This window comes from Oncorhynchus keta, chromosome 6 (assembly GCF_023373465.1).
Source record: "Oncorhynchus keta strain PuntledgeMale-10-30-2019 chromosome 6, Oket_V2, whole genome shotgun sequence".
Lineage (NCBI taxonomy): Eukaryota > Metazoa > Chordata > Actinopteri > Salmoniformes > Salmonidae > Oncorhynchus > Oncorhynchus keta.
In genome coordinates, this window is record NC_068426.1 from 25,619,741 (window position 1) to 25,634,740 (window position 15,000).

At 44.4% G+C, this 15,000-nt stretch overlaps 1 protein-coding gene across 1 annotated transcript in view; it reads right to left on the reverse strand.

The window, feature by feature from the left end:
- LOC118374103 (pappalysin-1-like) overlaps positions 1-1,418 on the reverse strand; it is a 183,612-nt gene extending 182,194 nt beyond the window's left edge. The window contains exon 1 of the mRNA XM_052521171.1: positions 795-1,418. Within this exon, the coding sequence (XP_052377131.1) occupies positions 795-1,185 (391 nt within the window). The 5' untranslated portion in view covers positions 1,186-1,418. The remainder of the gene's footprint in view (positions 1-794) is intronic.
- Between the last annotated feature and the right edge of the window lie 13,582 nt (positions 1,419-15,000).

Consider the following 15,000-nt stretch of genomic DNA (forward strand, 5'->3'; position numbering starts at 1 on the left):
CGATTTGGGAGGCACTTGGGATTGCGGCACGGACGGTGCCCTAGACACACCAGAATAAAAATGGATCTCTCTAGCTCTCTCCTTTTGCCTCCTGTGACGTGCCCACAGATTCAAAGTTTTGAGCATTACATCATAGTTTAAAATAGCCAGACGCCTCACAAAAAAATACAATTTCTACGCACGATGACATCACCTGTCAATCAAGTGATGCGGAATAAATGGCAATATCAAACAACCTTGAAATAAGATAAAATGGTGATAGACCACCCAATGTTTGAGTAATTTTGCTCATGAGAGTTTAAATGAGGAATATTTCGAAAAATATACCAGGTTATTTATATTTATATAAAATGCATTCATTAAGACCGAAAATATTAGCTGAATGATCATACCCAAGTAGGCTAATGCGTGCGTCTACACAACATCTCTCAAAGACTATTGCACTTTTCAAGGTATTACATCACATTACATTGGCGTGGGTCAGTTGTGAGATGAACTCACTCTCAACTCAGTTACGACTGCATGGATGTTTGACGGTGACAACCGTGCATGATTTGAGCTAATAGAACATGCATGATAAAATTATAGCCTACACAGCTAAATATGGGTCATGACATTCAATTGGTTTATGAACATATATTAGCCCACTTTACTGCTTAATGTGTTCGAGGTAATAAAATATACATATTTCACACTTAACTTTGAAATATGTTGTTGAATTTTAGGGCGCATAGACTAGTAAAATCATTCTGATCATTCATTAATTTGTGAACTGAGACAGTTGTTTAGGCTACCTGCAATCACCGTAGGAGATCGTTGGCCTCCCTCTGGTTTGATCCACATCTCCAGAGTAAAATTCCCTCTCGGTATCTCCACGCTCGGTTTAAGCCGAAGTTGGTCTCCCCTGCCGGTAAAATAAACAGCTTTCACCCGACTTGGAGAGTTCTCCTCCGCCTGAGAGGAGCGCCGACGCTGGCGAGGCACCCGTCGTTCCATGCCGGGCAAGGAGCGTTTGCCCCGCGGCAGACGTGTGGCACAAGCCCCTGGGAAGGTGGCTCTCGCCTCCCTGATACGCACCAAGTCCCTTTTGGATCTCCCCATTCTCCGGACAGTCCCGCACTCTGATCCAAAACATAAGATGAGTATCACCAGGCAAGGCAGCCAGGGAAAAGTCCAAAGTTTCATTTTCAGGAGAAGGAGTGATAAAAATATATAAAGAGCAATGGATAGATATAAATTAGATAAGAATAAAATTCGTAGGTCCACAATGCTCCTCTATAAAATCTTCCCGAGTTTCTCTTTCTGTTTTTTTTTCTTTACAGCTGCTTGTCAAACCGTAGAATCAGTCTAAATAAACCCATGAAGCGATACTGTAATATCCCCCTTATTGGCTAATGTTAAGCCACGACCCCCTTTCCTTGCCCGCGTTTAAGCAAAAGTAAGACTCTTCTGGAGAGATTCAGGAATGTTTGATTCATGCAGGTGTTCTACTGTGCCTTTTCAATGGGTCTCATTAAGCCAAAGGGATGACTAATAAGTAATCAATCAGAAGGGATCCGGTTGATCATGCCCCCCATCACTCCTTGGATTGTATGAGTTAGTTTAGTCGCAGAAACCCACAGTTGTCCGCCAAACGCTTGTTACCCGGTTTTGTTTTCTTATCCCACCAGTAAAGTAAGACAGTATGCAAAATGCCACATATTACATTCTAAATAAAAGTCATAATAAACCGACCTGTCATTATTTTATTAAAGAAAAAAAACATTCCTTGACTTGCTTTTTGATATTCAAAAGTTGAAATGCACAACATTATCTTGTAAGGCGAGAGAGAGAGCTGCAAAAGTAATAAGCATCGCGATCCTCATTCATTTGCTTGAAGCAGCGACACTTGGAGAGTCAGCACTGGGCGTCCGCTTTAAAGCGATTTCTCAGGTCTTTTTAAGAGCGTGGAAATCATGTTTCGAACGTTCCGGGCTTTTTAAATGTATTTTTTAGCCGAAGTGGGAAGTCAGAACGGTACTCACTGGCGGAAATTCCATTTCTCCGTGGGACACAGTGATGGGACGCTGTTTACGGAGTTTGGAAAGCGTATGTGTATCCCTCTAGCGGATACAGTTTTCTACAATTTTACCTGATTCTGAGACAGAACAGACGTAGACCTGAAAGTGACAGGCCATCCAGCAGTACCCTTGTTGCGGTTGGATCACATTCCTATACGATTTCCTGTTTAAAATACATGAACCCAATGTTGATTGTCATGTCTTATTAGCTATTAAATGGTCAGAAGTAATCAATACAATTGTGTAACTAACCAGGATTGGAACATATAGAGAGTAGGTAAGGCCAGGGGTCTGAAGTCAGATTTGGCAATACACAGCAAAAGCATAAAAAAAACCTTACACCCAGAATTCCATTTTAATATCCCACTTGTAGCCTACAGTAAACTATGTCTGTGGTAAAATATTGTGCATCACTAAAACAAAGCTGTTGATGTTCAGTACTCCCACCAGCAAAACTGCATTGTAATGTGTCCCTAGTTGGAAATATAAATTCTCATCAAATAAGTTGACAGGAATGTAATGCTTTACAGCACCCTTTCATGGCTTTTACCAGAGACAGTCAGGAATATTCCCCTGTGGGTTCTTTGGAATAAATGTATGCTTGGAGAGTTGGACATTTCCACCTACCATAAAGTAAGAGGGAACAAACATTACATATTTTCCTAGCCCAAGCCATATTGTGACTTTGTCGTGGCAGGATGGCCACATATTTCCATTTGTGCCTTAGGAAGGGGAAATGACATATGGTAAGGGTAAGAGAGAGCACAACCCTGGTAGAAGGTTTCAAGTGGACCACTAAGTGTTAAGTAGAAACCTCAGCCCCAATAGGTTCACAGCCGACGCAATTGCGACCACACTGCCCTAACCCATCTGGACAAGAGGAATACCTATGTGAGAATGCTGTTCATCGACTACAGCTCAGCATTTAACACAGTAGTACCCTCCAAACTCGTCATTAAGCTCAAGACCCTGGGACTCGACCCCACCCTGTGCAACTGGGTACTGGACTTCCTGACGGGCCACCCCCAGGTGGTGAGGGTAGGTAACAACATCTCCACCCCGCTGATCCTCAACAGTGGGGCCCCACAAGGGTGCGTTCTGAGCCCTCTCCTGTACTCCCTGTTCACCCACGACTGCGTGGCCATGCAAGCCTCCAACTCAATCATCAAGTTTGCGGACGACACTACAGCGGTAGGCTTGATTACCAACAACAACGAGATGGCCTACAGGGAGGAGGTGAGTGCCCTCGGAGTGTGGTGTCAGGAAAATAACCTCACATTCAACGTCAACAAAACAAAGGAGATGATTGTGGACTTCAGGAAACAGCAGAGGGAACACCCCCGTATCCACATCGACGGGACAGTAGTGGAGAGGGTAGTAAGTTTTAAGTTCCTCGGCGTACAAATCACAGACAAACTGAATTGGTCCACCCACACAGGCAGCAGCGCCTCTTCAACCTCAGGAGGCTGAAGAAATTTGGCTTGTCACCAAAAGCACTCACAAACCTCTACAGATGCACAATCGAGAGCATCCTGTCGGTCTGTATCACCGCCTTGTACGGCAACTGCTCCGCCCACAAACGTAGGGCTCTCCAAAGGGTAGTGAGGTCTGCACAACGCATCACCGGGGACAAACTACCTGCCCTCCAGGACACCTACACCACCCGATGTCACAGGAAGGCCATAAAGATCATCAAGGACAACAACCACCCGAGCCACTGCCTGTTCACCCCGCTATCATCCAGAAGGCGAGGTCAGTACAGGTGCATCATTGTCCGTGATGTGTATGCCGAGGAACTTAAAACTTACTACCCTCTCCACTACTGTCCCGTCGATGTGGATAGGGGGGTGCTCCCTCTGCTGTTTCCTGAAGTCCACAATCATCTCCTTTGTTTTGAGAGACTGAAAAACAGCTTCTATCTCAAGGCCATCAGACTGTTAAACAGCCACCACTAACATTGAGTGGCTGCTGCCAACATACTGACTCAACTCCAGCCACTTTAATAATGGAAATTGATGTAGAAAATGTATCAATAGCCACTTTAAACAATGCCACTTAATATAATGTTTACATACCCTACATTACTCATCTCATATGTATATATTGTACTCTATATCATCTACTGCATCTTGCCATCTTTATGTAATACATGTATCACTAGCCACTTTAAACTATGCCACTTTATGTTTATATACCCTACATTACTCATCTCATATGTATATACTGTACTCTATACCATCTACTGCATCTTGCCTATGCCGCTCTGTAACATCAGTCATTCATATGTCTTTATGTACATATTCTTTATCCCTTTACACTTGTGTGAATAAGGTAGTAGTTGTGGAATTGTTAGATTAGATTACTAGTTGGTTATTACTGCATTGTCGGAACTAGAAGCACAAGCATTTCGCTACACTCGCATTAACATCTGCTAACCATGTGTATGTGACAAATACATTTTGATTTGAAGTTCTACTTTTCCAACCCCCATACAGTAGATACACCCATTCTTCTAAGGTCTGGCTGTCTAGTGACCTCTACTGACCTCATAAATACAGTCTTGTTCTGTGTTGGTCTGGGTCTTGGCCTGCAACACCTAGTCTATCTCTCGGTCAAGTCCCACAAGATTGGCACTTACATTGCACTGCAATTATACCGAGTACACCAACAGTTAGAGTAGTGATGTGTGCATACTACTTCATCTTATGTCTGGGTCAGGAGATCCAAAACTCTTGAGTGATCTTAATTCCTGCACTCAACTCTCCTCTCACCGGTACACTATGTATCAACCGGAGAATACAGACAATTGCTCTCAATTTTACTATAGTCTGCACCCTTCTAGTGCAGCGACACTCACATTCAAATCAGCCAACTGTTTCTACGGCCTGGAGATTATACAGGGATGATAGCATCCCATCTTAACCCATGACCAGTGATACTGCGTGTCATTGTGCCCACCATTTATTCTAAGTCTTCCGGTGAACTAAAATGAGCAGCCCTGGCCTGGAATAACCCTCTTACATGAATGGCAGCTTAGGGTCAACGCTGGGTCAGGGTTGGAAATAAGAGCAATGGGGTGGGGGTGGGGGGCTGTTCTGGTTATTGCCACTACAATGGATATTCTGGATATTGCTGCTACAAAAAAACACAGGAGATGCTTTCATGTATCCAGAGCATTGTGTCAGAGTGATGAGCATCATGCCATTTAAAGCAAATGTGCAATGCCGGTTTTATATTGCGTAATCATTTTTGTATCTTGAAAAGGCATATTAGGAGATCATTTGCAATTTCTGTGTGCCTGTTTTGCCAGAATTCCAGATGATTCGTGTCAGCATTGACCATTGGTGCCCTTGATGCGATGATCAAAACACACCCGTTTGAATTATACAATGAGAACTGGTGCAGATACAGATGTAGGATCTTAATTTGAGCCAGTTTGCTACAGTAGGAAAATAATCCTACAGCAACAGGACATTTGAATTATTATGTGGATTCTAATTAATGAAAAGAAAATGTGTAGGGGTTGATGCATTTTTCGTTAGAGCAAATCAAGTCTTACATTTTAAAGTGGAAATTACAAACTTTAGAAGCTTTTTTAAGCCTTGAATACACTACAAGCTTGAACTTCTTGCCGTGCAGGAAAATTCTCAGCAACAAAGGAGTGATTTGTACTGTAGTTGCTCTTCTGGACTGCAACATCCATGAGATGCCAGAATGATAAAAGACGGTTAACTGATGCAGTTAGGATTACCATTCAATTTCCACTACATGCCAAGGCATTTGGGTTTTTCTCTCTGGCCACTCGTTATGGACAGATTACAGTTTAATACTTGCATGAGCAGAACAATCTGGGAGGGGAGTGACAGCTTGGAGAGAGGCAGCATGAGTAGAACAATCTGGGAGGGGAGTGACAGCTTGGAGAGAGGCAGCATGAGTAGAACAATCTGGGAGGAGAGTGACAGCTTGGAGAGAGGCAGCATGAGCAGAACAATCTGGGAGGGGAGTGACAGCTTGGAGAGAGGCAGCATGAGCAGAACAATCTGGGAGGGGAGTGACAGCTTGGAGAGAGGCAGCATGAGTAGAACAACAATCTGGGAGAGGAGTGAGCAGCAATTGGAGAGCAGAACAATCTGGGAGGAGGCAGCATGAGCAGAACAATCTGGGAGGAGAGTGACAGCTTGGAGAGAGGCAGCATGAGCAGAACAATCTGGGAGGGAGTGACAGCTTGGAGAGAGGCAGCATGAGCAGAACAATCTGGGAGGAGAGTGACAGCTTGGAGAGAGGCAGCATGACAGAACAATCTGGGAGGGGAGTGAGAGAGGCAGCATGAGTAGAACAATCTGGGAGGGGAGTGACAGCTTGGAGAGAGGCAGCATGAGTAGAACAATCTGGGAGGAGTGACAGCTTGGAGAGAGGCAGCATGAGCAGAACAATCTGGGAGGGGAGTGACAGCTTGGAGAGAGGCAGCATGAGCAGAACAATCTGGGAGGGGAGTGACAGCTTGGAGAGAGGCAGCATGAGTAGAACAATCTGGGAGGGGAGTGACAGCTTGGAGAGAGGCAGCATGAGTAGAACAATCTGGGAGGAGAGTGACAGCTTGGAGAGAGGCAGCATGAGCAGAACAATCTGGGAGGAGAGTGACAGCTTGGAGAGAGGCAGCATGAGCAGAACAATCTGGGAGCTTGGAGAGGAGCATGACAGAACAATCTGGGAGGAGAGTGGAGAGAGGCAGCATGAGCAGAACAATCTGGGAGGAGAGTGACAGCTTGGAGAGAGGCAGCATGAGCAGAACAATCTGGGAGGGGAGTGACAGCTTGGAGAGAGGCAGCATGAGCAGAACAATCTGGGAGGGGAGTGACAGCTTGGAGAGAGGCAGCATGAGCAGAACAATCTGGGAGGGAGTGACAGCTTGGAGAGAGGCAGCATGAGCAGAACAATCTGGGAGGAGAGTGACAGCTTGGAGAGAGGCAGCATGAGCAGAACAATCTGGGAGGGGAGTGACAGCTTGGAGAGAGGCAGCATGAGTAGAACAATCTGGGAGGGGAGTGACAGCTTGGAGAGAGGCAGCATGAGCAGAACAATCTGGGAGGAGAGTGACAGCTTGGAGAGAGGCAGCATGAGCAGAACAATCTGGGAGGGGAGTGACAGCTTGGAGAGAGGCAGCATGAGTAGAACAACAATCTGGGAGGAGGCAGTGACAGCTCTGGGAGAGAGGCAGCATGAGCAGAACAATCTGGGGAGAGTGACAGCTTGGAGAGAGGCAGCATGAGTAGAACAATCTGGGAGGAGTGACAGCTTGGAGAGAGGCAGCAGAGCAGAACAATCTGGGAGGAGAGTGACAGCTTGGAGAGAGGCAGCATGAGCAGAACAATCTGGGAGGGGAGTGACAGGGAGTGCAGCAGCAATCTGTGAGAGAGGCAGCATGAGCAGAACAATCTGGGAGGAGGCAGCATGAGCAGAACAATCTGGAGAGAGGCAGCATGAGCAGAACAATCTGGGAGGGGAGTGACAGCTTGGAGAGAGGCAGCATGAGCAGAACAATCTGGGGGAGTGACAGTGACAGCATGAGCAGAACATCTGGGAGGAGAGTGAGGCAGCATGAGCAGAACAATCTGGGAGAGGCAGCATGACAGCAATCTGGCAGAATCTAGAACAATCTGGGAGAACAATCTGGGAGGAGAGTGACAGCTTGGAGAGAGGCAGCATGAGCAGCGGTATGCATGTGTTTAGAGTGAGGGGAGGACCCTGTTTTCCAACAGCAAAAGTGTGTGTGTCAACTGACTGAAGTCAAACAGAAAAAAACACTGTCCACTATAATCCATTAATGCCCTGGGTTTAATCTGCCATTGTGGTAAAGTGCAAACCTAAATGCTCTCTCCTCTATTTTTTAGTGTGATCCAGAAGAGGAAAAAATATACATCACACTGACAACACAAGGGAAAGAAGAGAGAATGTCATTCCATGACATACAGTGCATGCACAGTACATTTGGATAATATTATGTCAGTTGTAAAAATGGTAATTAGCTATGAAATGAAAAACATCAAGCATGGATCATTTCCAGAAAACATTTGGTTATTTCTGGGGAGCAAGTAAATGGCAATTCCGTGCCATAAACTATACTATACTACTGTATGTATTACATAGTAACGAAAATAACAATTTCATGTGTCCAAAAATACAACCATAAATCATATCTAATATTTTTTCATGCTTATGACATATCTCAGTTAAGCACGCTTAGCATCTTAGGGGAGACGGTTCAGCAGGGCATTTCAATTTACTACAAATGTATGAGTTGCCCATGACATGATATGTGACCATTGGTATGGGTTAAAGTCTTGACACAAGTAACAGATCACATACATTGCACTGCTACATCCTGGATTAGACTTGATTTGGTGACGCCAATACACCAAAACAGGTGTAAGCAACTAGATTCAGCCGCGGGGCGATTTATGTCAGAGCGGAAGGTCACGGGGCCGGAACATAATTATAATATTTTTTATACTACAATTTGACCACAACTACTCCCAAAAAGAGGTAGTATTTTTTTTAAACTATAATTTCATACCTTGATTACATTGTGAAACGATGAAGTCTCTTTTTGTATATGTGGGAATAGTTGGGAATATTTTTACTATAAACTTTTGAGGGGGGACACACACACACAATTATAATGCTGAACCCTGCACTAAAATATCAGAAAAACACCACTCCAATGGCACAACAATATAGAAACATGTACAGTTTATACTGTTGCGATTACTGAAAGCACCTAGCTGACTAAACTCCACTCCATGGTGAAGGAAGTTTCTGATGAACTCCCCCAATGGAGTGGAGCAGACACCAGGCTTTCAGTGGCGTGTCCAGGGGGTGGCCCAGGATGGCTAAGGCCCCACCTGAAATCTGATTGAACCCCCCCTCCGTTTGCTATGAGACTCGAAATTGAGGTCAGGTGCATCCTGTTTCCAATGATCATCCTTGAGATGTTTCTAGAACTTGATTGGAGTCCACCTGTGGTAAATCAATTGATTGGACATGATTTGGAAAGGCACACACCTGTCACTATAAGGTCCCACAGTTGACAGTGCATGTCAGAGCAAACACCAAGCCATGAGGTTGAAGGAATTGTTCGTAGAGCTCCGAGATAGGATTGTGTCGAGGCACAGATCTGGAGAAGGGCACCAACACATGTCTGCAACGTTGAAGGTCCCCAAGAACACAGTGGCCTTCATCATTCTTAATTCGGAAGAAGATTGGAATCTTCAAGATTCTTCGTAGAGCTAGTCGCACGGCCAAACTGAGCAATCGGGGGAGAAGGCCTTGGTCAGGGAGGTGACCAAGAACCCGATGGTCACTCTAGTCAGGTTTGAGGGAAAGATGGAGCCAAGTACAGCGAGATCCTTGATGAAAACCTGCTCCAGACCCCTCAGGACCTCAGACTGGGGTGAAGGTTCACCTTCCAACAGGACAACAACCCTAAGCACAGAGCCAAGACAACGTAGGAGTGGCTTCGGGACAAGTCTCTGAATGTCCTTGAGTGGCCCAGCCAGAGCCCAGACTTGAACGTCTCTGGAGAGACCTGAAAATAGCTGTGCATCAAACCTGACATTGCTTGAGAGAATCTGCAGAGAAGAATGGGAGAAACTCCCCAAATACAGGTTTGTCAAGCTTGTAGCGTCATACCCAAGAAGACCCGAGGCTGTAATTGCTGCCAAAGGTGCTTCAAAAAAGTACTGAGGAAGGGGTTTGAATACTCCCCCAAAATGATACACTGCTCAAAAAAATAAAGGGAACACTTAAACAACACAATGTAACTCCAAGTCAATCACACTTCTGTGAAATCAAACTGTCCATTTAGGAAGCAACACTGATTGACAATACATTTATGGAAATTATAGGCATTTAGCAAGACACCCCCAATAAAGGAGTGGTTCTGCAGGTGGGACCACAGACCACTTCTCAGTTCCTATGCTTCCTGGCTGATGTTTTGGTCACTTTTGAATGCTGGCGGTGCTTTCACTCTAGTGATAGCATGAGACGGAGTCTACAACCCACACAAGTGGCTCAGGTAGTGCAGCTCATCCAGGATGGCACATCAATGCGAGATGTGGCAAGAAGGTTTGCTGTGTCTGTCAGCGTAGTGTCCAGAGCATGGAGGCGCTACCAGGAGACAGGCCAGTACATCAGGAGACGTGGAGGAGGCCGTAGGAGGGCAACAACCCAGCAGCAGGACCGCTACCTCCGCCTTTGTGCAAGAAGGAGCACTGCCAGAGCCCTGCAAAATGACCTCCAGCAGGCCACAAATGTGCATGTGTCTGCTCAAACGGTCAGAAACAGACTCCATGAGGGTGGTATGAGGGCCCGACATCCACAGGTAGGGGTTGTGCTTACAGCCCAACACCGTGCAGGACGTTTGGCATTTGCCAGAAAACACCAAGATTGGCAAATTCGCCACTGGCGCCCTGTGCTCTTCACAGATGAAAGCAGGTTCACACCGAGCATGTGACAGACGTGACAGTCTGGGGACGCCGTGCAGAATGTTCTGCTGCCTGCAACATCCTCCAGCATGACCGGTTTGGCGGTGGGTCAGTCATGGTGTTTTTCTTGGGGGGCCGCACAACCCTCTATGTGCTCGCCAGAGGTAGCCTGACTGCCATTAGGTACCAAGATGAGATCCTCAGACCCCTTGTGAGACCATATGCTGGTGCGGTTGGCCCTGGGTTCCTCCTAATGCAAGACAACCTCATGTGGCTGGAGTGTGTCAGCAGTTCCTGCAAGAGGAAGGCATTGATGCTATGGACTGGCCCGCCCGTTCCCCAGACCTGAATCCAATTGAGCACATCTGGGACATCATGTTTCGCTCCATCCACCAACGCCACGTTTTACCACAGACTGTCCAGGTGTTGGCGGATGCTTTAGTCCAGGTCTGGGAGGAGATCCCTCAGGAGACCATCCTCCACCACATCAGGAGCATGCCCAGGTGTTGTAGGGAGGTCATACAGGCACGTGGAGGCCACACACACTACTGAGCCTCATTTTGACTTGTTCTAAGGACATTACATCAAAGTTGGATCAGCCTGTAGTGTGGTTTTCCACTTTAATTTTGAATGTGACTCCAAATCCAGACCTCCATGGGTTGATACATTTGATTTCTATTCATCATTTTTGTGTGATTTTGTTGTCAGCACATTCAACTATGTAAAGAAAAAAGTATTTAATAAGAATATTTCATTCATTCAGATCTAGGATGTGTTATTTTAGTGTTCCCTTTATTTTTTTGAGCAGTGTACATTTGCTCAAATAAAAAATGTTTTGCTTTGTCATTATGGGGTATTAAAACAATTTAATCAATTTTAGAATAAGGCTGTAACGTAACAAAATGTGGAAAAAGTAATGGATCTGAAAACTTACTGAATGAGAGCCCATGTTCATCTCCAGAGGTTAAATGAATAAAAATGACTATCAAACATGATCATTAAAGTAACAGGGTTGACCTTAAGAGGGTTGACAATTTCATCTTAAATCAGCCATTACTCCCCTTGTGACAGGGGGAATGGAAGCTTATTGCATGCAACAGGTAGGAGCAATTGAATGTGAGCTTCCAGTAACAAAACCAACTTGTTAAAAAAATGGCCAAAATGAGTAGAACCAGCTCACCTGCTTTAACCCTATGATTTGACTATTAGATGTTCAATGTTTCTTTTGAAAAGGAATAGTTTCACCATATTAAAACAAGGGTTCAGTTCATGTAACAGCGTTGACATTAAACCTGAGGGACAAACGTAAATTAATCACATGAAATAAATCATCTTCAGAAGTGACATTGTCAAAACAACAAAATAACTAGGGCTTTAAAATAGCGAAGAAAACATGGGATTTGGGGGGGGGTTAAGTTAGTTAATATCATCATAGAAGTCGGACAAACATGACATCCCCAAAATGGGGATTTTCAAAGAAAACAACGTATTTATTTTTTATTAAACACGGTACTACTGGAAGTTAGTATGGTTTACTTTAGTAAGAAAGTAGATGTATGGGATCCAAATTAAGGGCTCTATTCAATCAGATAATAATAAAATAATAATAATACTTTAGCTCATAGCGGTTGTTTTTGCGGTGTCAGAGGTGGAACTGCATTAGGGCTGTCAAATTCACAAGCGGCTCATGTCATTACAGAATGTTAAACTTAGGTGAAATAAATCATAAATCAATAGTTCACTTTTGACAAAATTACTCTGCCCAAAAGGCACTCTATTTGTGGAATGACCATGTTACAGTACAAGAAGTGTTCAGGAAAAGTCACTTTTCAGTGTAATTGTGTCTGGTGTGGAGAAAGTTTAAATGCCTTATTTTGTGATGACTCATTCATTACTTTATCATGACATTTCCTATGACTCGATCACCCTCGTCATCCTCTATCACCCTCATCAAGAGTCCTGTGGAATGCCCACCGCAGCCATTTTAACCCTTCACTTGTACCAATTCCTCCTTCTTTCCCCGTAAACTCCTCCGGTCTTTTCCTTATATTTCCTTTATCCAAGCGCTACATTATTAGAATTAGCCTACAGACTCAGAGCGACGTGGATTGCGTTGTCTCTCTCCCTCTTACCTTGGCTGCCACAGAGAGAATCCTTGACATCTACACTCATATCACATTACATCTCTCCTATTTCCTGCTCTCATGGTTTACCATGTTGAGAAATAAGGTGATGAAAGAAATCAGACAGGCCAAGGCAAACTTTTTTATTAACATAATTGGTGAAGCAAAAGGAAATTCTAAATTGATCTAAAGAAGTTAACACGGAAAGACCATAGTAACACTGCAAAAAGACTAGAAATCATGGTGAATAACAATCTAACACAGGATGCAGTCGAAATAGCAATAGTCTTTAATTCCTACTTTATTGACTCTGTCAGGGTACTGACACAGAATCCCTCCACTGGTTTCTTGGGCTCAGTGCTAGTGAATGACGCTTAACCTGTCTTCATCATAAAGGAGGTTTCTGAGTCAATGGTGAACAAGGTGATTAGCTCACTAAAGAACCCTAAAGCCAAATATGTGTTTGGGCTGGACTCTACTTTTCATAAAAACTACAAAAAGTCACTCATTGGCCCCATTACTAAGGTCACCAACACATCTACTGGTCTGGGGGTGTTTCCAAGGGTATGGAAGTCGGCCATAATAACGGCCATCTTTAAATCGGGCGGCCCTGCTGACGTGAGTAACTACAGGCCCATTAGTATACTACCTGTGGTGTCAAAGGTTGTTTAAAAGTGTGTAGCAGAACAACTGATTGCCCACCTCAACAACAGTCCCTTCACATTAACCTCCATGCAGTATTGCATGAGCGAAACACTCCACAGAAACAGCCAACTGCTTTCTTCTGGAAAATGTGAAGTCCAAGATGGACAAAGGGGGTGTTGTTGGGGCTCTGTTTCTGGACCTAAGGAAGAATTTTGATACGGTTAACCATGAGATTCTCATCACAAAATTGTCCAATTTCAACTTTTCCCCCGATGCCTTGAGATGGATGAAATCATACCTTGAAGGCAGAACTCAGTGTGTCAGAGTGAGCCCACTCTTAGCTATGATGTGGGCATGCCCCAAGGGTCAATACTGGGGCCCCTCCTGTTCAGCCTGTACATTAATGGTCTGCCTTCTGTCTGTACTGGGTGTGAAGTTCAAATGTATGCAGATGATACAGTGATATATGTGCATGCAAAGAGCAAACAACAAGCTGCACAAAAACTCACTACTGTAATGGTCCAGGTTACAAAGTGGCTCAGTGACTCATGTTTGCCTGTCATTGTGAAAAAAAACTGTTTGCATGTTCTTCACAAAGAAGGCAACAGATGCTACTGAGCCAGATGTCTATGTTTCAGGGGAGAAGCTCCAGGTGGTATCTGATTTTAAGTACCTTGGCATCATACTTGATTCCATCCTCTCTTTTAAAAAGCATGTGAAAAATAACCGAATTCAACCTAGCTAATTTCCGATTTGTACGAAATAGTTTGACCACAGAGGTAGCAAAATTGTACTTCAAATCTATGATACTCCCCCACTTAACATACTGCTTGACTAGTTGGGCCTAAGCTTGCTGTACAACATTAAAACCTATTCAGTCTGTCTACAAACAGGCTCTCAAAGTGCTTGATAAGAAGTCCAATAGCCATCATCACTGTTACATCCTCAGAAAGCATGAGCTCCTGAGTTGGGAAAATCTTGTGCAATACACCGACGCATGTCTTGTATTCAAGTTCCTAAATTGCCTGGCTCCTCCCCCTCCACTCAGTATTTTTGAAAACCCAAACATATGGCAGCAGATCCACAAGGTCTGCCATGAGAGGTGACTGTATAGTTCCCTTAATAAGGAAAAGCACCTTTAGTAAATCCGCATTGTCTGTGAGAGCTTCCCATGTCTGGAATACACTGCCATCAGACACACATAACTACACCACATATCACACTTTCACAAAACGCATGAAGACATGGCTAACGGTCAATCAGATTTGTGATCATGGTCCCTAGCTGTGTGTTGCCGCTTTCCATGTCTGTTGTCTGTAGATTGTGAGGTGTGGAAACCCTTTGTGGCTTTTATGAATTTTGTCTTGTTGCTTTTTGTTCTATGTTGCTCTGTCTGTATGCTACGTCTTGCTTGTCCAATGTTGCTCTGTCTGTATGCTACATCTTGCTTGTCCTATGTTGCTCTGTCTGTATGCTACGTCATGCTTGTCCTATGTTGCTCTGTCTGTATGCTACATCTTGCTTGTCCTATGTTGCTCTGTCTGTATGCTACATCTTGCTTGTCCTATGTTGCTCTGTCTGTATGCTACGTCTTGCTTGTCCTATGTTGCTCTGTCTGTATGCTACGTCTTGCTTGTCCTATGTTGCTCTGTCTGTATGCTACGTCTTGCTTGTCCTATGTTGCTCTGT